Here is a 22,500-nt window from a genome sequence, read left to right on the forward strand (position 1 = left end):
CTTGTGGAATTTTCTTTCTGAGGACTTGGCTGATTTCTTTTATTTTCCCATGATGTCAAGCAAAGAGGCACTGAGTTTGAAGGTAGGCCTTGAAATACATCTACAGGTACACCTCCAATTGACTCAAATGATGTCATTTAGCCTATCAGAAGCTTCTAAAGCCATGACATCATTTTCTGGAATTTTCCAAGCTGTTTAATGGCACATTCAACTTAGTGTATGTAAACTTCTGACCCACTGGAATTATGATAAACATGAAATAATCTGTCTGTAAACAATTGTTGGAAAAATTAGATGTCCAAACTGACTTTCCAAAACTATGGTTTGCTAACAAGAAATTTGTGAAGTGGTTGAAAAACGAGTTTTAATGACTCGATGTCTGAACCTAAGTGTATGACTGAACCTAAGTGTATGTAAACTTCCGACTTCACTGTATGTAGAACATTTCTGCAAATACTGTCAATTTAATCACCTCTGCACACACCTAGTAATAAACAGAAAGACAAAAAAAACATTCCATACACATGCACACACACACACGCACACACACGCGCGCGCACACACGCACACACACACACACACACACACGCACACACACACTCACGCACGCTCGCACACACACACACACACACACGCACACACACACACGCACACACACACACGCACGTGCGCACACACGCACACACACACACACACACACTCACGCACGATCGCACGCACGCACACACGCACACACACACACACAACACAAACACACACACACACATATGCGCGCACACACACACACTCACACATCGAGTGCCTGTCTGCCTCTCTGATTCGGAGAGCCTCCAATAACAGGCGAGAGAGCCCTCGAGTGAGAGAGATCCCACAGCTCAGACCCTTCATATGAGAGGAGAGTGGCTAGAACTGTGTGTCTCTCCCAAGACACACATGCACACACATAGCCTTCTTCACAGTCTAGAGCAGCAAACCTCCCTGAGTAGCCACTCAAACCCAACAATTTCATCAGCAAGGACATCATGGCTGAAATACAATCGACATGGTGCTGATTTCACACCACTGTGTCTCTATGCTGGAGCAGCCAGGGTACCAGTATAACCCATGTAACAGAACATCTTCTAACAATCTGCTTCTCATACCTACTCCTTCACTCTGATAGGAGAGAGGGGATGGAGAGATGATCTGTAAACCTGTTTCAGGTCCCTGTGGAGTCATTAAGTCAGATAAATGCTCTCAGTTCATCCCAGGCTGTTTTTTAGCCCCTCTAAAAAGGGGTGAAGGAAGGAGAAGCTACAAAGCCCAATTAGTGAGTGGAAGGAGAGAGTAATGGCTGTGTGACTGGCCACAGGCATCCCCACTCTGTGACACCTCACAGGCTATACACCTGGGTTACCTATCTGGAGGCCCATGGGTGATTTTATTTTGCCCCCCAAGTTTTCTGAAAACACCAGAAAATTATTGTTGGACATAAAAAAAAGCATTAATAGCTGATGCTGTTAACATGGCATACAGGGATTTGATGAAAGTCCCTTAGCTGCTAAAAAAAATACATTAAAATTGTATTTTTCCTCCTGTTTTGTAAAAAAGAAACATATGTTAGTTACAGTTTATTTTTCTCTGAGAGCATGCATTGAATTTTTGGGGGCAATTCATCACGCATTAATTATCTGTGAAGAAACCGCCAGCAAATCAGCTCCTAGTGATTTTAAATGAGTAAATCAGTTCCAAAGTATTCCCACGCATAGAAAGATATATGTGATCAGGGAAGATGGCGCCTGAGGTGATGGCTGCTGTTTTATTGGCTCTTAACCAACCATGCTATTTTGTTTGTTCCTTTGCATTGTTCGTAACTTCTTTTGCTGCTACATGGTGTTGCTGCTACCATCTCTTATAACCGAAATAAGCTTCTGGACATCAGAACAGTGATTACTCACCTCGAAATGGACTTAGAGTTTTTCTTTAATGAGTCGGATGGGAAGGATATACTCCAAAATCCCGAACAGGCCCTCATCCCCATCATTCGTTGGGGAAGGAAACTGAGATTTAGTGGTAAGAGATCAGGGTTCCTTGTGAGGATCAGGCGACGAGTGGCTAATCTGCCTTTGCCCTCCGTTCTGCTAGCTAACATTCAATCGCTGGAAAATAAATGGGACAAACTGAAAGCACGTATTTCCTACCAACGGAACATTAAAAACTGTAATATCTTATGTTTCACCGAGTCGTGGCTGAACAATGCCATTAAAAACTTCTTAAGGCTATGGGTTCCCCTACAGGAACTCCACCCCCCCCCGTTCAGCTGAAACGGTGGTGCAGGGAATGCAAAAATGTTCTTAGAAATATTTAACCTCCACACATTAACCTCTTGAAAATCTTCATCAGATGACAGTCATATGACATGTTACACAGTACATTTATGTTTTGTTCGATAATATGCATTTTATACCCATAAATCTCGGTTTACATTGACGCCATGTTCAGAAAATTCTCCAAAATGTCCGGAGGAATTATAGAAAGCTACGCCAGATGACAGAAATGCTCATCATAAACTTTGACTAAAGTTACATGTTCTACATATAATTAAAAAGATACACTGGTTCTTAATGCAACCGCTGTCACATTTTTTTTTTATGTTACGGAAAAAGCCTAACATTGCAATAATCTGAGACGGCGCTCAGACGTAACAATATTTCTCTGCTATGTTGGAGTCAACAGAAATACAAAATTACAACATAAATATTCCCTTACCTTTGATGATCTTCCATCAGAATGTAGTGCAAGGAGTCCTAGTTCAACAATAAATCGTTTTGTTTCATAATGTTCAATTCTAGTGTCCAAGTAGCACTTTCAACCACTTCAGCTCAAATGCCCAAAAAATGACTTCTGGTCCAGGATAACTTTGCATCAAAACTTCCAAATTACATATTACAGGTCGACGAAACTGGTCAAACTAAGTGTAGAATCAATCTTCAGGATGTTATAATCATACAGATCGAATAGCATTCCAACCGGACCATTCATGTTCATCTGGGGCTGATTGGAACAGCCGAAGCACTCAAACGCAAACGCGCCTCAAGCACAGCTGGCAAGCACAGCTGGCAAGTGTCTTCACTGACATGTTCAACCTCTTCCTGTCTGAGTTTGTAATACCAACATGTTTCAAGCAGACCACCATTGTCCCTGTGCGCAAGAACACTAAGGTAACCTGTCTAAATGACTACATACCCATAGCACTCACGTCTGTAGCCATCAAATGCTTTGAAAGGCTGGTCATGGCTCACATCCACACCATTATCCCAGAAACCCTAGACCCACTCCAATTTGCATACCGCACCAACAGATCCACAGATGATGCCATCTCTATTACACTCCACACTCTCCTTTCACACCTGGACAAAAGGAACACCTAACTGAGAATGTTATACATTGACTACAGCTCAGGGTTAAACACCATTGTGCCCTCAAACCTCATCGCTAAGCTAAGGACCCTGGGACTAAACATCTCCCTCTTCAACTGGATCCTGGACCTCCTGATGGGCTGACCCCAGGTGGTAAGGGTAGGTAACAACACATCCACCACGCTGATCCTCAACACGGGGGCCCCTCAGGGGTGCGCGCTCAGTTCCCTCCTGTACTCCCTGTTCACGCATGACTGCACGGCCAGGCATGACTCCAACACCATCATTAAGTTTGCCGATGACACAACAGTGGTAGGCCTGTTCACCGACAATGATGAGACAGCATATAGGGAGGAGTTCAGAGACCTGACCATGTGGTGCAAGGACAACAACCTCTCCCTCAACATTATCAAGACAAAGGAGATGATTGTGGACTACAGTAAAAGAAGGACCGAACACGCCCCCATTCTCATCGACTGGCTGTAGTGGAGCAGGTTGAGCACTTCAAGTTCATTGGCATCCACATCACCAACAAACTAACATGGTCCAAGCACACCAAGACAGTCGTGAAGAGGGCACGACAAAACCTATTTCCCCTCAGGAGACTGAAAAGATTTGGCATGGGTCCTCAGATCCTCAAAAGGTTCTACAGCTGCACCATCGAGAGCACTGGTTGCATCACTGCCTGGTATGTCAACTGCTCAGCCCCCGACTAAAAGCAGTACAAAGGGTAGTGCATACGGCCCAGTACATCACCGGGGCCAAGCTTCCTGCTATCCTGGACCTCTATACCAGGTGGTGTAAGAGGAAGGCCCTAAAAATGGTCAAATATACCAGCCACCCTATTCATAGACTGTTCTCTCTGCTACCGCACGGCAAGCATTACCGGAGCGCCAAATCTAGGTCCAAGAGGTTTCTAAACAGCTTCTACCCCCAAGCCATATGACTCCTGAACAGCTAATCAAATGGCTACCCAGACTATTTGCATTGCTCCCCCCTACGTTGCTGCTACTCTCCGTTATTATCTATTCATAGTCACTTAAATAACTCTGCCTAAATGTACATATTACCTCAATTACCTCGACTCCGGTGCCCCCGCACATTGACTCTGTACCGGCACCCCCTGTATATAGCCACGCTATTATTATTTACTGCTGCTCTTTAATTATTTGTCATTCTTGTCTCTTACTTGTTTGGGGGTATTTCCTTAAAACTGCATGGTTGGTTAAGGGCTTGTAAGTAAGCGTTTCACTGTAAGGTCACCTGTTGTATACGGTGCTTGTGACAAATAACATTTGATTTGATTTGATATACAAATGTCAGCAAGGCTTGAAATTATTATATTTTATTCAACAGAAATAGGCCATATTCAGTCCTCTGAGATAGCACACACACATGTATACACCTACTTACCTACACACACGTACCTACCTACACACACACACACACGCACGCACACACACACACACGCGCACACACACACACGCGCGCGCACACACACACACACACACACACACAAAGAGGGAACTAGTTTCTGGGCCGCACAAGATGCTCAATAAATGAATGATGAGTAAATCTGTGAATTGTGAATAATTGATGGCAGCCGTGGTAACAAGCAAATGACTGGTGTTATTATTTGTTAATAAGACACTGTAACAGATTTAGGATCTTAATTTGACCTATATTGTCACAGAAAAGGAATCCGGAAGCAACAGGATTCAAACATTATTTCCATAATGTTACTTGATCGGTGGTAAGGCTATTAGCTGGCCAAAAGTAGGCTACATGAAAAGTGCAATACTGTTGATTTAACTGTGTGTTATTGTGCGTTTCATAGAATTTATGTAAATCACAAAGTTCTGGGATGCAGAAAAATTCTCAGAAACCAAAGAGTGATCAAATTAAGATCCTACATCTGTAGATCATCTCTAACTGTCCCTCATTATCTCACACCTTACAAAACCATCCTCCATATTTGGAAAGCAGGATATCAAGATGCACAGTGCATACTGAAACACTGTTCACTCCCTAAAGGCCTTCGTGACTATTACTACCTTGGAGACGTTACCTAGCGCAGGGTTCCCACCCCATAAATAAAAAGTATTCAGACCCCTTGACTTTTTCCACATGTTGTTAGGTTACAGTCTTATTTTATAAATGATGATGAAGCAAAAATATATTTTTTTACATTTTCGCAAATGTATGTATAATAACAACTGAACTATTACATTAACATAAGTATTGAGACCCTTTACTCGGAACTTTGTTGAAGCATCTTTGGCAGCAACTACAGCCTTGAGTCTTCTTTGGTATGATGTTACAAGCTTGGCACACCTTTATTTGGGGAGTTTCTCCCAATATTCTCTGCAGATCCTCTCAACCTCTGTCAGGTTGGATGGGGAGTATTGCTGCACAGCTATTTTCAGGTCTCTTCAGAGATGTTTGATCGGGTTCAAGTCCGGGCTCTGGATGTGCCACTCAAGGACATTCAAAGAGTTGTTCCGAAGCCACTCCTGTGTTGTCTTGGCTGTGTGCTTAGGGTCGTTGTCCTGTTAGAAGGTGAACGTTCACACAAGTCTGAGGTCCTCAGTGCTCTGGAGCAGGTTTTCATCAAGGATTAATCTGTACTTTGCTCAGTTCATCTTTAACTCGATCCTGACTAGTCTCACAGTCCCTACCGCTGAAAAACATCCCCACAGCTGCCACCACCATGCTTCACCGTGGAGATAGTGCCAGGATTCCTTCAGACGTGACGCTTGGCATTCAGGCCAAAGAGTTCAATCTTGGTTTCATCAGACCAGAGAATCTTGTTTCTCATGGTCTGAGAGTCTTTAGGTGCCTTTTGGCAAACTCCAAGCAGGCTGTCATGGGCCTTTACTTAGGAGTGGCTTCCTTCTGGCCACTCTACCATAAAGGCCTGATTGGTGGAGTGCTGCAGGTTCCTGGTCACCTCCCGGACCAAGGCCCTTCTCCCCCGATTGCTCAGTTTGATCGGGCGGCCAGCTCTAGGAAGAGTCTTGGTGGTTCCAAACTTCTTCCCTTTAAGAATGACGGAAGCCACTGTGTTCTTGGGGACTTTCAATGCTGCAGACATTTTTTGTAACCCTTCCCCAGACCTAATTCTCTGCAAAATCCTGTCTCAGAGCTCTACGGACGATTCCTTCAACCTTTTGCTCTGACATGCACTGTAAACTGTGGGACCTCATATAGACTGGTGTGGGCTTTTCCAAATCATGTCCAATCAATTGAATTTACCACAGGTGGACTCCAATCAAGTTGTAGAAACATCTCAAGGACGATCAATAGAAACAGGAGGCACCCGAGCTCAATTTCGAATCACATATAACAAAGTGTCTGAATACTTCTGTAAATAAGTTATTTATCTATTTTTTTTAAAATACCTGTTAGTGAAGGAAGGATGATCTTGGCGAAGGAGAAATCCTCACAAACGGGGATGGAAACAGATTTGTGCACAAAATTTGAGAGAAATATGCTTTTTGTGCATAAAACTTTACATGTTGCATTGTTCAGTGTATACATGTAAACTGTATATATACACACACACATATAACACTACCGTTCAAAAGTTTGGCGTCACTTCGAAATATCCTTGTTTTTGAAAGAAAAGCCATTTTTTTGTCCATTAAAATAACATCAAGTTGATCCGAAATACAGTGTAGACATTGTTAATGTTGTAAATTACTATTGTAGCTGGAAACGGCTGATTTTGTTACGGAATATCTACATAGGCGTACAGAGGCCCATTATCTCCAACCATCACTCCTGTGTTCCAATTGCATGTTGTGTTAGCTAATCCAAGTTTATCATTTGAAAAGGCTAATTGATTAATATAAAACTCTTTTGCAATTACGTTAGCACAGTTGTCCTGGTTAAAGAACCAATAAAACTGACCTTCTTTAGGCTAGTCGAGTATCTGAAGCATCAGCATTTGTGGGTTCAAAAGGCTCAAAATGGCTAGAATCAAATAACTTTCTTCTGAAACTCATCAGTCTATTCTTGTTCGGAGAAATGAATGCTATTCCATGCAAGAAATTGCCAAGAAACTGAAGATCTCATACAACGTACTACTCCCATCACAGAACAGCGCAAACTGGCCTTAACCAGAATAGAAAGAGGAGTGGGAGGCCCTGGTACACAACTGTGCAACTGTGCAAGAGGACAAGTACATTTAGTTTGAGAAACAGACGCCTCACAAGTCCTCAACTGGCAGCTTCATTAAATAATACCCATAAAATAACACTCTCAACGTCAAGGGCAAAGAGGCGGAGACTCTGGGATGCTTGCCTTCTAAGTTTCTTCAAGTGCAGTTTCAAAAACCATCAAGCGCTATGATGAAACTGGCTCTCATGAGGACCGCCACAGGAAAGGAAGACCCAGAGTTACCTCTGCTGGAGAGGATCAGTTCATTAGAGTTACCAGCCTCAGAAATTGCAGGCTAAATAAATGCTCCACAGAGTTCAAGTTACAGACACATCTCAACATCAACTGTTCAGAGGAGACTGCGTGAATTTTCTTTTCTTATTTTACCTTTATTTAACTAAGCAAGTCAGTTAAGAACAAATTCTTATTTTCAATGACGGCCTAGGAACAGTGGGTTAACTGCCTGTTCAGGGACAGAACGACAGATTTGTACCTTGTCAGCTCGGGGATTTGAACTTGCAACCTTCCGGTTATGAGTCCAAAGCTCTAACCACTAGGCTACCCTGCCTAGCAATTCAGCCTTCATGGTCGAATTGCTGCAAAGAAACCACTACTTAAGGACATCAATAATAAGAAGAGACTTGCTTGGGCCAAGAAACACTAGCAATGGACACTAAACCGGTGGAAATCTGTCCTTTGGTCTGATGAGTCCAAATTTGTGTCTTTGTGAGACGCAGAGTACGTGAACGGATGATCTCCGCATGTGTGGTTCCCACCGTGAAGCATGGAGGAGGAGGTGTGATGGTGTGGGGGTGCTTTGCTGGTGACACTGTCTGTGATTCATTTAAAATTCAAGTCGCGCTTAACCAGCATGGCTACCACAGCATTCTGCAGTGATACACCTTCCCATCTGGTTTGTGCTTAGTGGGACTATCATTTGTTTTTCAACAGGACAGTGACCCGAAACTCACCTCCAGGTTATTTGGCCAAGAAGGAGAGTTATGGAGTGCTGCATCAGATGTCTTGGCCTCCACAATCACCTGACCTCAACCCAATTGGACTGCAGAGTGAAGGAAAAGCAGCCAATAAGTGCTCATTTTATGTGGGAGGTCCTTCAAGACGATTGGAAAAGCATTCCAGGTGACTACCTCATTTAGCTGGTTGAGAGAATACCAAGTGTGTGAGTAGGGTGGCTACTTTGAAGTATCTAAAATTTAAAATATATTTTGATTTGTTTAAGGTTAACGCTTTTTTGGTTACTAGATGATCCCATATATTCATGTAGATCCCATGATTCATAGTTTTGATGTCTTCACTATTATTATACAATGTAGAAAAACCCTTCAATGAGTAGGTGTGTCCAAAATTTTGACTGGTACTGTATATATATATATATATATATGTATGATGGCTTTGGGGTGGGGTGGTGGGGTGGTGGTGATGAGGAGCTCATTTTTGGGTGGTAGTGGTGGGGTGTATGGGGTGCAGGGGTTGTGATAGTGATTGCCATGGCTGCAGCTGGGGATGAGTAATTGCCTGTCTTGGTGGGAGCGTGTTCTGGAGCTAAAGTCGACTGCTTTCTTCCTGATGTATAGCTCATTTGGATTCCGCCAGCCTTCCACCAGCCTTGGGGCTGTATTATTCATGCCTTGACAGATAGCACTCACTTAAAGCATTGGAATGAAGCCAGGTAGTGGTGGGGTGACACAGGAACATTGCACCTAGAAGCCTGGCAGAGTGAGAGGGGGAGAGAGGGAAAGGTGTATTGTTAGGAAAAGAGGGAGAGGAAAAATGAAAGAGGGAGAGGGAAGGGGAAGTATGAGATGTGAGAGAGAGAGGGGGGGGATGGGGGCTGGCCCGATAAAAGAGTAGAGAACAGGGTGATGTGATCAAGTAGCATCCCCCTCCACCCCCACCCCCTCCACCCCCACCCCCTCCCCCTCCCCTCCACCTCTACCACATCCACCCCTGCCTCCTCCACCATCTCCCCCTCCACCACCGCATCCCTCCACCCCTACAGCCCTCCACCCCTACCCCCACCTCTACCCCATCCACCCCTGCCTCCTCCACCATCTCCCCCTCCACCACCGCATCCCTCCACCCCTACACCCCTCCACCACCCCTCCACCACCCCTCCACCACTACACCCCCACCCCTCCACCACCGCATCCCTCCACCCCTACACCCCTCCACCACCGCATCCCTCCACCCCTACACCTCTCCACACCTCCACCACCACATCCCTCCACCCCTACACCCCTCCACCCCTACACCCCTCCACCACCGCATCCCTCCACCCCTCCACCCCTCCACCACTACACCCCTCCACCACTGCATCCCTCCACCCCTACACCCCTCCACCCCTACACACCTCCACCACCGCATCCCTCCACCTCCGCCACCTCCAGCTCAGCTACCCCACTGCCTCCTCCACCATCTCCTCCTCCACCATCTCCCCCTCTACCACCGCATCCCTCCACTCCTACACCCCTCTACCACCGCATCCCTCCACTCCTACACCCCTCCACCACCGCATCCCTCCACCCCTACACCCCTCCACCTCCGCCACCTCCAGCTCAGCTACCCCCTGCCTCCTCCACCATCTCCCCCTCCACCCCTACACCCCCTCCACCACCGCATCCCTCCACCCCTACACCCCTACACCCCTCCACCACCGCATCCCTCCACCCCTCCACCCCTCCACCCCTACACCCATCCACCCCTACACCACCGCATCCCTCCACCCCTACACCCCTCCACCCCTCCACCACTACACCCCTCCACCCCTACACCCCTCCACCGCCACCACCTCCAGCTCAGCTACCCCACTGCCTGCTTGTGCAAATCCAGATAAGGTCACATTAATCATAATGTGCCACATCACCTCCATGCCATCAACCCCCCTCTGTGGAGTATCTGTCTCTGAAATGAACATTTACATATTTAATTGGGAGCTTTATTTTCCAAAAGGAGAGGGGGAGCAGGCGTGTGGGGCAGAACAAAAAGAGGTGAAGTGGACTGGCTCTCTGGGGACTTGTTTTTCAGGGGTTCAATATTTTTTTAAAGTAATAATCTTTGTTAATGTATTTAATCCACTTGTTTTTCTTTGCATCGTGTAACCACTGCCATTATTGAATAAAATATAGTGGCGTCAGCTCCCCTTGGTTTTCAGTCAACTACAGCACTGGGTTTCCCATCTCTCTCTTTTTCGTAATAACCACGTTATCAGAAAAACTCAACCTATAAAACAACATAAGAAACCTTCAAACACGTTTCAAAACCTAGCCCCTCAAATATACTCTGGCACACTCCTGTATCCCCCTCATCCTTTTCTTCCTCTGCCATTTGTTTCTTTTTTCCCTTTGTGTTTTCCTCCTCTTTGTTTGGTGGTGTGTTATTATGACAGTCCGTCAGGCCAGCTCCAGTACCTAGCTCTGCTCTAGCCTAGCGTTAGCTAGCAAGTGGTAAACAGGTGGTGTTTACTCCCCCTGCCTGCCTGTTCCCCCGCCCTCCCTCCCTCCCTCCCGCAGGAGACACATCAAAGGAAATGACAGATCATGTGTAGCGAGCCCAGTGCCCAGCATTGTGCCAGGGGGATGTGTGATGAGGAGCAAGACAGCAAGGGCAGCCAGACGCTTAGGGCTCTCCATCTCTTCTGGGCTGGGTACATCCTGACCTCTCACCCTCCCTACCCCCCTCCCACTAGCAGCAGCCCCCTAGCCTGCCCATCCCTCCGCACAGCTACCAGCTAAATTACATAAATGTCTCTGTTGGGGAAATGTACCAGGCCCAGTAGACTTGATTTATTTTATTTAACCCTTATTTACCAGGTAAGTTGACTGAGAACACATTCTAACGTACAGCAACAACCTGCGGAATAGTTACAGGGGAGAGGAGGGGGATGAATGAGCTAGTTGGAAGCTGGGGATGATTAGGTGTGACAAGCCAACAGAACAGGACAGAAACACAGCAGCTGGACAATAGGCTGGGGGGTGAAAGCAGAGATGGATATTAGGGAGAGAACTTGATGAACATCAGTTTACATTTACATTTCAGTCATTTAACCAGAGTGACTTGCAGTTAGTGCATTCAACTTAAAATAGCTAGGTGGAACGACCACCTATCACAATCATAGTAAGTACATTCTTACCTCAGTAAAGCAGCTATCAGCAGTCAGTGCTAGTGAGAATAGACAAGTGCGAGTGTTGCTGCAGGAAAGATAAAACATGTTTTTTAGTATGTTTAATTATTATTATTATTTCAGATGGCACATGACACATTTTCTGTGCTGTCATGGTGAGCTAATGATACTTTAGGTATTTTTTCTCTCATTTCTCTTTTTTGTGCTGATATTCTTGAGCTCTGGTGACTATTACTGCCATCTCTGTTCACGTTAAAACCATATCTCAAACTAACTTTTAAAAACATTTATGGAGTTTGAACTCTATTATAGCAGTGTACTGTCTAACGCAACATATCCAGTGTAGCTAACACAGATGGATAGTGCAGAGGAGGAGGGCTAAACCTCATCCAAGATGTGTCTCACTACGCTAATGTGATTGTTTGAAGTAATTATGTGAGTGGAGAGGACCCTTACAAAAATGTAACATGGTACTACTATGGTACTTCACTTATACCATGGTATAGTTTGAATCATGGAAAAGTATGTGGACACTGAAGAGCTCAGTAACTTTCAATGTGGCACCGTCATAGGAAGACACTTTTCCAACAAGACAGTTCGTCAAATTTCTACAGCTGCCACGGACAATTGTAAGTGCTGTTATTGTGAATTGGAAACGTCTAGGAGCAACAACAGCTCAGCTGCAAAGTGGTAGGCCACACAAGCTCACAGAAAGGGAGTTTTCGGTTTTACTACCGAGTTCCAAACTGCCTCTGGAAGCAATGTCAGCACAAAAACTGTTCGTCGGGAGCTTCATAAAATGGGTTTCCATGGCTGAGCAGCCGCACACAAGCCTAAGATCACCATGTGCAATGCCAAGTGTCGGCTGGAGTGGTGTAAATCTCGCCATCATTGGACTCTACCAAGGGAATTCTCTTCAATTATAATCACAGCCGTATATATTCCCCCCAAGCAGACACATCGATGGCCCTGAACAAACTTTATTTGACTCTATGTAAACTGGAACCCACATATCCTGAGGCTGCATTCATTGTAGCTGGGGATTTTAACAAGGCTAATCTGAAAAAAAGACTCCCTAAATTCTATCAGCATATCAATTGCACAACCAGGGCTGGTAAATCCCTGGATCATTGTTATTCTAACTTCCGCGACGCATATAAGGCCCTCCCCCTCCCTCCTTTCGGAAAAGCTGACCACGACTCCATTTTGTTGCTTCCAGCATACAGACAGAAACTAAAACAAGAAGCTCCCGCGCTCAGGTCTGTTAAACGCTGGTCCGACCAATCTGATTCCACGCTTCAAGGCTGCTTTGATCACGTGGATTGGGATATGTTCCACATTGCGTCCAACAACAACATTGACGAATACGCTGATTCAGTGAGCGAGTTCATTAGAAAGTGCATCGGCGATGTTATACCCACAGCAACGATTAAAACATTCCCAAACCAGAAACCGTGGATTGATGGCAGCATTTTCGCGAAACTGAAAGTGTGAACCACTGCTTTTAACCAGGGCAAGGTGACCGGAAACATGACCGAATACAAACAGTGTAGCTATTCCCTCCGCAAGGCAATCAAACAAGCTAAGCGTCAGTACAGTACAGCCCCGTCCTCAGAGCATGCGCAGACCAGCTGGCTGGTGTGTTTACGGACATTTTCAATCCATCCTTATCCCAGTCTGCTGTTCCCACATGCTTCAAGAGGGCCACCATTGTTCCTGTTCCCAAGAAAGCTAAGGTAACTGAGCTAAACGACTACTGCCCCGTAGCGCTCACTTCCGTCATCATGAAGTGCTTTGAGAGACTAGTCAAGGACCATATCACATCCACCCTACCTGACACCCTAGACCCACTCCAATTTGCGTACCGCCCCAATAGATCCACAGACGAAGCAATCGCAACCACACTGCACACTGCCCTAACCCATCTGGACAAGAGGAATACCTATATGAGAATGCTGTTCATCGACTACAGCTCAGCATTTAACACCATAGTACCCTCCAAACTCGTCATCAAGCTCGACACCCTGGGTCTCGACCCCGCCCTGTGCAACTGGGTACTGGACTTCCTGACGGGCCGCCCCCCAGGTGGTGAGGGTAGGTAACAACATCTCCACCCCGCTGATCCTCAACAAAGTTGCGTTCTGAGCTCTCTCCTGTACTCCCTGTTCACCCACGACTGCGTGGCCATGCACGCCTCCAACTCAATCATCAAGTTTGCGGACGACACTACAGTGGTAGGCTTGATTACCAACAACGACGAGACGGCCTACAGGGAGGAGGTGAGGGCCCTCGGAGTGTGGTGTCAGGAAAATAACCTCACACTCAATGTCAACAAAACATAGGAGATTATTGTGGACTTCAGGAAACAGCAGAGGGAGCACCCCCCTATCCACATCGACGGGAGTGTAGTGGAGAGGGTAGTAAGTTTTAAGTTCCTCGGCGTACACAGCACGGACAAACTGAATTGGTCCACCCACACAGACAGCGTTGTGAAGAAGGCGCAGCAGCGCCTCTTCAACCTCAGGAGGCTGAAGCACACACCAAAAGGAGGCTGAAGCACACACCAAAAGCACTTCTACAGATGCACAATCGAGAGCATCCTTTTGGGCTGTATCACCACCTGGTACGGAAACTGCTCCGCCCACAACCGTAAGGCTCTCCAGAGGGTAGTGAGGTCTGCACAACGCATCACGGGGGGCAAACTACCTGCCCTCCAGGACACCTACACCACCCGATGTCACAGGAAGGCCATAAAGATCATCAAGGACAACCACCACCCGAGCCACTGCCTGTTCACCCCGCTATCATCCAGAAGGCGAGGTCAGTACAGGTGCATCAAAGCAGGGACCGAGAGACTGAAAAACAGCTTCTATCTCAAGGCCATCAGACTGTTAAACAGCCACCACTAACATTGAGTGGCTGCTGCCAACATACTAACTCAACTCCAGCCACTTTAATAATAGAAATTGATGGAAATTGATGTATAAAAATGTATCACTAGCCACTTTAAACAATGCCACTTAATATAATGTATACATACCCTACATTACTCATCTCATATGTACAGTGGGGCAAAAAAGTATTTAGTCAGCCACCAATTGTGCAAGTTCTCCCACTTAAAAAGATGAGAGAGGCCTGTAATTTTCATCATAGGTACACTTCAACTATGACAGACAAGATGAGAGAAAAAAATCCTCCATGCAGATTTCCTCTGGAGCAGTGATGTTTTGGGGCTGTTGCTCGGCAATACGGACTTTCAACTCCCTCCAAAGATGTTCTATGGGGTTGAGATCTGGAGACTGGCTAGGCCACTCCAGGACCTTGAAATGCTTCTTACGAAGCCACTCCTTCGTTGCCCGGGCGGTGTGTTTGGGATCATTGTCATGCTGAAAGACCCAGCCACGTTTCATCTTCAATGCCCTTGCTGATGGAAGGAGGTTTTCACTCAAAATCTCACGATACATGGCCCCATTCATTCTTTCCTTTACACGGATCAGTCGTCTTGGTCCCTTTGCAGAAAAACAGCCCCAAAGCATGATGTTTCCACCCCCATGCTTCACAGTAGGTATGGTGTTCTTTGGATGCAACTCAGCATTCTTTGTCCTCCAAACATGACGAGTTGAGTTTTTCCAAAAAGTTCTATTTTGGTTTCATCTGACCATATTACATTCTCCCAATCTTCTTCTGGATCATCCAAATGCTCTCTAGCAAAATTCAGACGGGCCTGGACATGTACTGGCTTAAGCAGGGGGACTCGTCTGGCACTGCAGGATTTGAGTCCCTGGCGGCGTAGTATGTTACTGATGGTAGGCTTTGTTACTTTGGTCCCAACTCTCTGCAGGTCATTCACTAGGTCCCCCCGTGTGGTTCTGGGATTTTTGCTCACCGTTCTTGTGATCATTTTGACCCCACGGGGTGAGATCTTGCGTGGAGCCCCAGATCGAGGGAGATTGTCAGTGGTCTTGTATGTCCTCCATTTCCTAATAATTGCTCCCACAGTTGATTTCTTCAAACCAAGCTGCTTACCTATTGCAGATTCAGTCTTCCCAGCCTCGTGCAGGTCTACAATTTTGTTTCTGGTGTCCTTTGACAGCTCTTTGGTCTTGGCCATAGTGGAGTTTGGAGTGTGTGTATGAATTTTCTTTTTAATCCTAGTACTGAATATAATGTGTGTAAATATAATCAAGAATTAGAACAATGACTGTCTGTTCCTTGGTAGAAATGAATGAACTATATCACCAGAAGGCTTATCTTCAGAAGCATGTTCTTGGCTCGGTCGTATATTATCTTAATAGGGAGAGACAATGTGAGAACCATGCAGCCCTTGTATTAGAACGGAGATGGCACGGGTTGGTACTGGAACTAATGATGTCATTTTAAGTTTATAACCTGTGGTAAAATGTGTAAGGAGTAGTACTCTCGTGAATAAAATCTGCTGTTTGACTTTAAGACTGGGCTCTGTCCATTACTATAAAATAAGGGTCTTACAAATCCTTATGAATTGACAGTGTTTAATTTTAATTGGGTGTTAAAACATAGAGCAATTCAATTCCTGCAACAGTGTGACTGTTTGAGGTTGTGGACAGGTGTCTTTTATATTGATAACAAGTTCAAACAGGTGCCATTAATACAGGTAACGAGTGGAGGACAGAGGAGCCTCTTAAAGAAGAAGTTACAGGTCTGTGAGAGCCAGAAATCTTGCTTGTTTGTAGGTGACCAAATACTTATTTTCCACCATAATTTGCAAATAAATTCATTAAAAATCCTACAATGTGATTTTCTGGATTTTTTCTCTGTCATAGTTGAAGAGTACCTATGATGAAAATTACAGGCCTCTCTCATCTTTTTAAGTGGGAGAACTTGCACAATTGGTGGCTGACTAAATACTTTTTTACCCCACTGTATATGTATATACTGTACTCTATATCATCTACTGCATCTTGTCATCTTTATGTAATACATGTATCACTAGCCACTTTAAACTATGCCACTTTTATGTTTACATACCCTACATTACTCATCCCATATGTATATACTGTACTCGATACCATCTACTGCATCTTGCCTATGCCGTTCTGTACCATCACTCGTTCATATATCTTTGTGTACACATTCTTATCCCTTTACACTTGTGTGTATAAGGTAGTAGTTGAGGAATTGTTAGGTTAGATTACTCGTTGGTTATTACTGCATTGTCGGAACTAGAAGCACAAGCATTTCTCTACACTCGCATTAACATCTGCTAACCATGTGTATGTGACAAATCAAATTTGATTTGATTAGATTTTTGAGCAGTGGAAACGCATTCTCTGGAGTGACGAATCACGCTTCACCATTTGGCAGTCTGAAAGACTAATCTGGGTTTGGCGGATGCCAGGAGACCGCTACCTGCCTGAATGCATAGTGCCAACTGTAAAGTTTGGTGGAGGAAGAATAATGTTATGGAGCTGTTTTTAATGGTTCTGGCTCGGCCCCTTAGTTCCAGTGAAGTGAAATCTCAATGCTACAACATACAATGACATTTTAGACAATACTGTGCTTCCAACTTTGTGGCAACAGTTTGGGGAAAGCCCTTTCCTGTTTCAGCATAACAATGCCCCCATGCACAAAGTGAGGTCCATACAGAAATGGTTTGTCAACCCCATCGAACACCTTTGAGATGAATTCGAATAGCCCAACATCAGTGCCTGGCTTCACTAAAGCTCCTGTGGCTGAATGGAAGCAAGTCCCCGCAGCAATGTTTCAACATCTAGTGGAAAGCCTTCCCAGAAGAGTGGGGGCTGTTAGAGCAGCAAAGCGGGGACCAACTCCATATTAATGCCCATGATTTTGGAATGAGATGTTCAATGAGCAGGTGTCCACATACTTTTGGCCATGTAGTGTACCATGGTTTTAGCTTTGAAGTATGATGGTACTGCCATGCACCTAAATAATACCATGGTATAGATGTGGATCATAGACATACCATTGTTTTAAACTGCATTATACATTCTACCATGGTAACACACAGTTATGATAAATTATACCAGTTATTAATAATTATCTTTATTTATTGTGCGTTTCCATAGTACAATGGCAGTATAATTACATTTGACATTTTAGTCCTTTAGTAGAGTGAGTGCATACATTTTCATACTGGTCCCCCATGGGAATCGAACCCACAACCCTGAAGTTGCAAGTGCCATGCTCTACCATCTTTATTAATTTAATGCATTAAATAAATAAACCCTCCCAAGGTCAAAAGAGGTTGGTTGGTATTATATTGGTGAATTTATATACCAGTAAGGGCAAGTTTCTGATAAAGTCAGAGGCAGACTACTATTGTTTGTCCTAGTTTGTCTCTAACATCAAAGAAAATTGAAATAGTTGCTGCAAAAAGGGGTAATACTTTCTGTATTAATAGTACTGTTTTTTGCTCATGTTTGGTTTCCCTGTGTTGCCAACCTGAAATGTGGGAAAATGTGAGATATATGGTAGCCTAATCTTTGGCATTTTGTAATAATTTCCAGTATTTATCATCAAGGTGTTCATAATCTCACTCTAGAGTGGCTCTCGCCTGCCTGGTCAATTGAATGAGAGAGCCAAGCCAACAAAATATTTTAAATGTTAACATCACAGTGAGCGAAATATACAGCATAGGATATGAAACACCTAATTAAGCAGAGTATTATTTTTTATTGTTGTTATTTTTGATGATGTTTTGATAGTTAAATTAATTTATAAATGTCCGTTAGCATAGAAGCTGCTGTTGGCTAAAGTTAGCTTGAGTCAAGCTAGCCTGTTGTTGTCATGGCGACAGGACCAACTAACGTTCACACATTGTTAACAAAAGGAAACATTGTAACTTGCTGTTTTTTGGGATATGTTGAGAATTACATGATAAACATGTATCTGAGATAAGATGATAATTAATACCTTTTCACAAGTAGTTTTTTTAGTATGTTGGCCTTCTAGAATTGTATAGCCAAGTCAGTTGAGTGAGAGAGAGTGAACTGAATTGAAGAGAGAAGCACAAAACAAACAAACAATTTTAAATCTTCAAGGTTTCAGACTCCCTTCATTCTTCTCACCATACCCTATCCAGGTTTAAGACCATGTGTGTTGTGGTTTTTCACTATGAGCTAAAAGGTTTAAGAGAGTACTAGGCCTACGCTTTTCCATTGCAAAGCAAGTAGTCAATGTTGCATTATGTGAGTACCAGAGTACCAAAAATTACTATGTTTTTTAGGATGGTCCGGTGAGACACAGTCCAACATAATACATTGTAAACAACAACCCTGCTTTCTTGTTTCACTACATGCTGCCAGTACAAAACCATGTTTTTTATTCATTGTACTACCAAGGTTCATTTTTGTACCATGGTAGCAAGTACAATAAAAGAAATATCATGTTTTCTTTTATCACTACCATGGCAGGAAAATACCATGGCACTGGTGCAAATACCATGGTATTTTCATGCCATGGTAGGACAATGAAAAAACTACCATGATGGTACCATGTTTTTTTGGTATTTGCACTAGTACCATGGCATGTTTTTCACTGCACTACCATGGTAGTGGTAGGGGCAAATGAAGGGGGCTGGGGGCAAGGGCAATTGCAGGGGTAAGGGAAGGGGTAAGGGCTAGGTATGGGGCAAGGGAGGGGGCTGGGATAAGGGGGCTGGTTCTGGGGCAAGGGCAGGGGCAGGGGGCTGGTTTTGGAGGAGGGGCAGGCGGCTGGAGAAAGGGAAGGGGAAAATGAAGGGGTTGGGACTGGGGAATGTGCAGGGGTAAGGGCAGGGGCCTGGGTATGGGTATGGGGCAAGGGAAGGGGGCTGAGTTAGGGGCAAGGGCAGGGGACTAGGGGCTGGGGAAGGGGGCTGGGGGAGGTGCAGGGGGGATGGTTTTGGGGCAAGGGCAGGGGAAAATATGAGGGCTGGGGCTAGGGAAAGTGCAGGGGTAAGGGCAGGGGTAAGTTGATGGACATGGTGAAAGTAATGGTGCTGAAGAAGAGGTGAGTAGGGGGCTGAGGAAGAGACGGGCTGAAGAAGAGGCTGGGTACTGGGCTGAGGCAGAGGAAAAGACTGGGGGTGAAGAAGAGGCTGGGTATGCGGCTCTGGCAGAGGAAAAGACTGGGGCTGAAGAAGAGGTGAGTAGGGGGCTGAGGAAGAGACGGGCTGAAGAAGAGGCTGGGTACTGGGCTGAGGCAGAGGAAAAGACGGGCTGAAGAAGAGGCTGGGTACGCGGCTGAGGCAGAGGAAAAGACTGGGGCTGAAGAAGAGGTGAGTAGGGGGCTGAGGAAGAGACGGGCTGAAGAAGACGCTGGGTACTGGGCTGAGGCAGAGGAAAAGACTGGGGCTGAAGATAAGGCTGGGTACGGGGCTGAGGCAAAGGAAGAGACTGGAGCTGCCTGGCAGCCTGAGTTGATGATGTGAGTTGGTGCTGGGTATGTGTTTGTCTGCATGGGTTTGATTCCAATGGCTCTACTGCATTGACTGTCTCCAGTTACAGCCATCACACTACAATGAATCACAACAGGGACTTGATGTTTTACAATGCCATCTCTGTGTTGGCTGTGTGTACAAACTATACCATAGTGTGTGTTGTATTATCCAGTATAAAATCCACAATTAGAGCACACAGAATACACCCAAATTGCAGTGGCTGCCTGAGCCTCCCCTCCCTCAGAACCACACAGCTTTTGTTCTCTTCTCCCCCTCTCTCTGACTCTCATTCACCCTCTACCCCTCTTTCCTCTCCCCCTCTCTTTCTCTATCTTGCTGTCTATTGCTCTCTCTCCCTCTCACACTCTTCTCTCTCTTGCTTTCTCTCTCTCTCGCTCTCTCTCTCTCTCTCTCTCTCTCTCTCTCTCTCTCTCTCTATCTATAGTATCTGTCTCTCTCTGTCTTTCTCTCCCTTCCATTCTCTCTCCTCTCCGCCTTACCCTCTCTGTCTCTCTCTCTCTATCTACAGTATCTCTCTCTCTGTCTTTCTTTCCCTTCCATTCTTTCTCCTCTCCGCCTTACCCTCTCTCTCTCTCTCTTTCTCTCTATCTACAGTATCTCTCTCCCTCTGTCTTTCTCTCCCTTCCATTCTCTCTCCTCTCCGCCTTACCCTCTCTGTCTCTCTCTCTCTCTATCTACAGTATCTCTCTCTCTGTCTTTCTCTCCCTTCCATTCTTTCTCCTCTCCGCCTTACCCTCTCTCTCTCTCTCTTTCTCTCTATCTACAGTATCTCTCTCTCTCTCTGTCTTTCTCCCCCTTCCATTCTCTCTCCAACTCTCCTCTCCCAATCTCTCCTTTTCTCCACCGACACCACCCCCCCTATATATCTCTCTCTCTTTCTATCTATCTCTCCCTGACTTTCTGCTGTCTGCGAGGATGGCAAATCCCTGTTGGATTTCCGGAGGATATCACCATGGAGATGGCGCTCTGCCATGCGTGCCAATAGATCCTGTTAGATAGGGACACATCGAGAGGTGCACGGAACTCCTCTAACAGCTCTCTCTTTCTCCCTCTCTAGGCAGACAGGGGATGAGGTAGAAAAGGAGACAATTTAGGTATAAAGAGAGAGGATGGTGGCAAGAAGAGAGAGAGAGAGAGAGAGAGAGAGAGAGAGAGGTGACGAGTGAGTGAGAATGGGGTGTAAGGGATGGAGAGGGAGAGAGAAAGACAGGGGAGATGGTGAGAGTGAGAAAGAGAGAGAGATTGAGAAAGAGAGAGAGAGGCAGGGGAGATATAAAGTAATCAACACTTAGACAAAAAGGTTCCAAAGGGGTTCTTCGGATGTCCCCATAGCAATACCCATTTTGGTTTCAGGTAGAACCCTTTTTCTTTTCAGGTAGAATCATTCTGGGTTCCATGTAGAACCCTCTGTGGAATGTGTTCTTGGAAACAAAAGTAGTTCCTTTTAGGTTCTCGATAGCACCTTTTTTTCTAATAGTGAAGAGTGAAAGCCATGAAGTGCAGCAGTAGTCTCATCCCAGTGTCAGGGAGACAAATAGCACATAATGCTTATGACTGGACAAAGCTTCATCCCTCGCTGTGAACAGGCTTTAATATGACTACTAATAAAGCTGTTGTGTAACGGTCACTGTCACCTGCCTGGGATTACACACACACACGCACACACACGCACACACACGCGCCGGAAGCATTCACGCATACACATATACACACGCATGTAAGTACACATGCATGTAAGTGCACACATGGACACAGATACAGAGACACACATACACAAACACAGACACAGATACACACATACACAAACACAAACACAAACACAAACACAGACACACACACAACCACACAAAGACAGAGGTAATCATACTCATGATTCTGAGCTCTCGAAATGGGCTTTCCTTAACATGTACAGTGTTACTTGACTGACCACTTGTTCCCCTTTAGTTGAATGCATTTCCTCCAGAATTATCTCTTTAAAAATACAATACAAACCTGAAGTGGCTTTTCTGTTACACAAGGGTGAATTTTTCTTCGATAGCTGCCTTTCATACCAAACACACCTATTGAAGACTACCCTACTTCCTGGTGAAGAAAAGACAAACACTTTCTGTCCTCCTCTCCTGACGCCAGCAGTATTTCTTTATTTAAATGGCACTTAATATTTACCTGTGGAATGTTAATTGCAGGGTGCAGTCTGAAGGATGTAGTCATGGTAGCAGGGGTTAGATGGTTGAGATGTGGAAAGGACTTGCTGTGAGAAAGCTGAGTATTGTGGGATGCTGATGTGTGTGTCACAGCAACCTCACAGCAAGAGTAGTAGGCTACACCAAGCAGTGGTTTTCAACCGGTGTGCTGTG

The 22,500-nt window shown here is 45.1% G+C and overlaps 1 protein-coding gene across 6 annotated transcripts in view; it reads left to right on the forward strand.

The window, feature by feature from the left end:
* LOC112261970 (myelin transcription factor 1-like protein) overlaps positions 1–22,500 on the forward strand; it is a 162,917-nt gene that overhangs the window by 79,364 nt on the left and 61,053 nt on the right. For 4 of the 6 annotated variants that reach the window (XM_042330106.1, XM_042330108.1, XM_042330109.1 and 1 more), the window contains exon 6: positions 8,511–8,699. The exons of the other annotated variants lie outside the window; for them this stretch is intronic. In XM_042330106.1, coding sequence (XP_042186040.1) covers positions 8,511–8,699 — 189 coding nt within the window. The remainder of the gene's footprint in view (positions 1–8,510; positions 8,700–22,500) is intronic. 6 annotated transcript variants of the gene reach the window in all.

The sequence above is a fragment of the Oncorhynchus tshawytscha genome, linkage group LG11, assembly GCF_018296145.1.
Source record: "Oncorhynchus tshawytscha isolate Ot180627B linkage group LG11, Otsh_v2.0, whole genome shotgun sequence".
Lineage (NCBI taxonomy): Eukaryota > Metazoa > Chordata > Actinopteri > Salmoniformes > Salmonidae > Oncorhynchus > Oncorhynchus tshawytscha.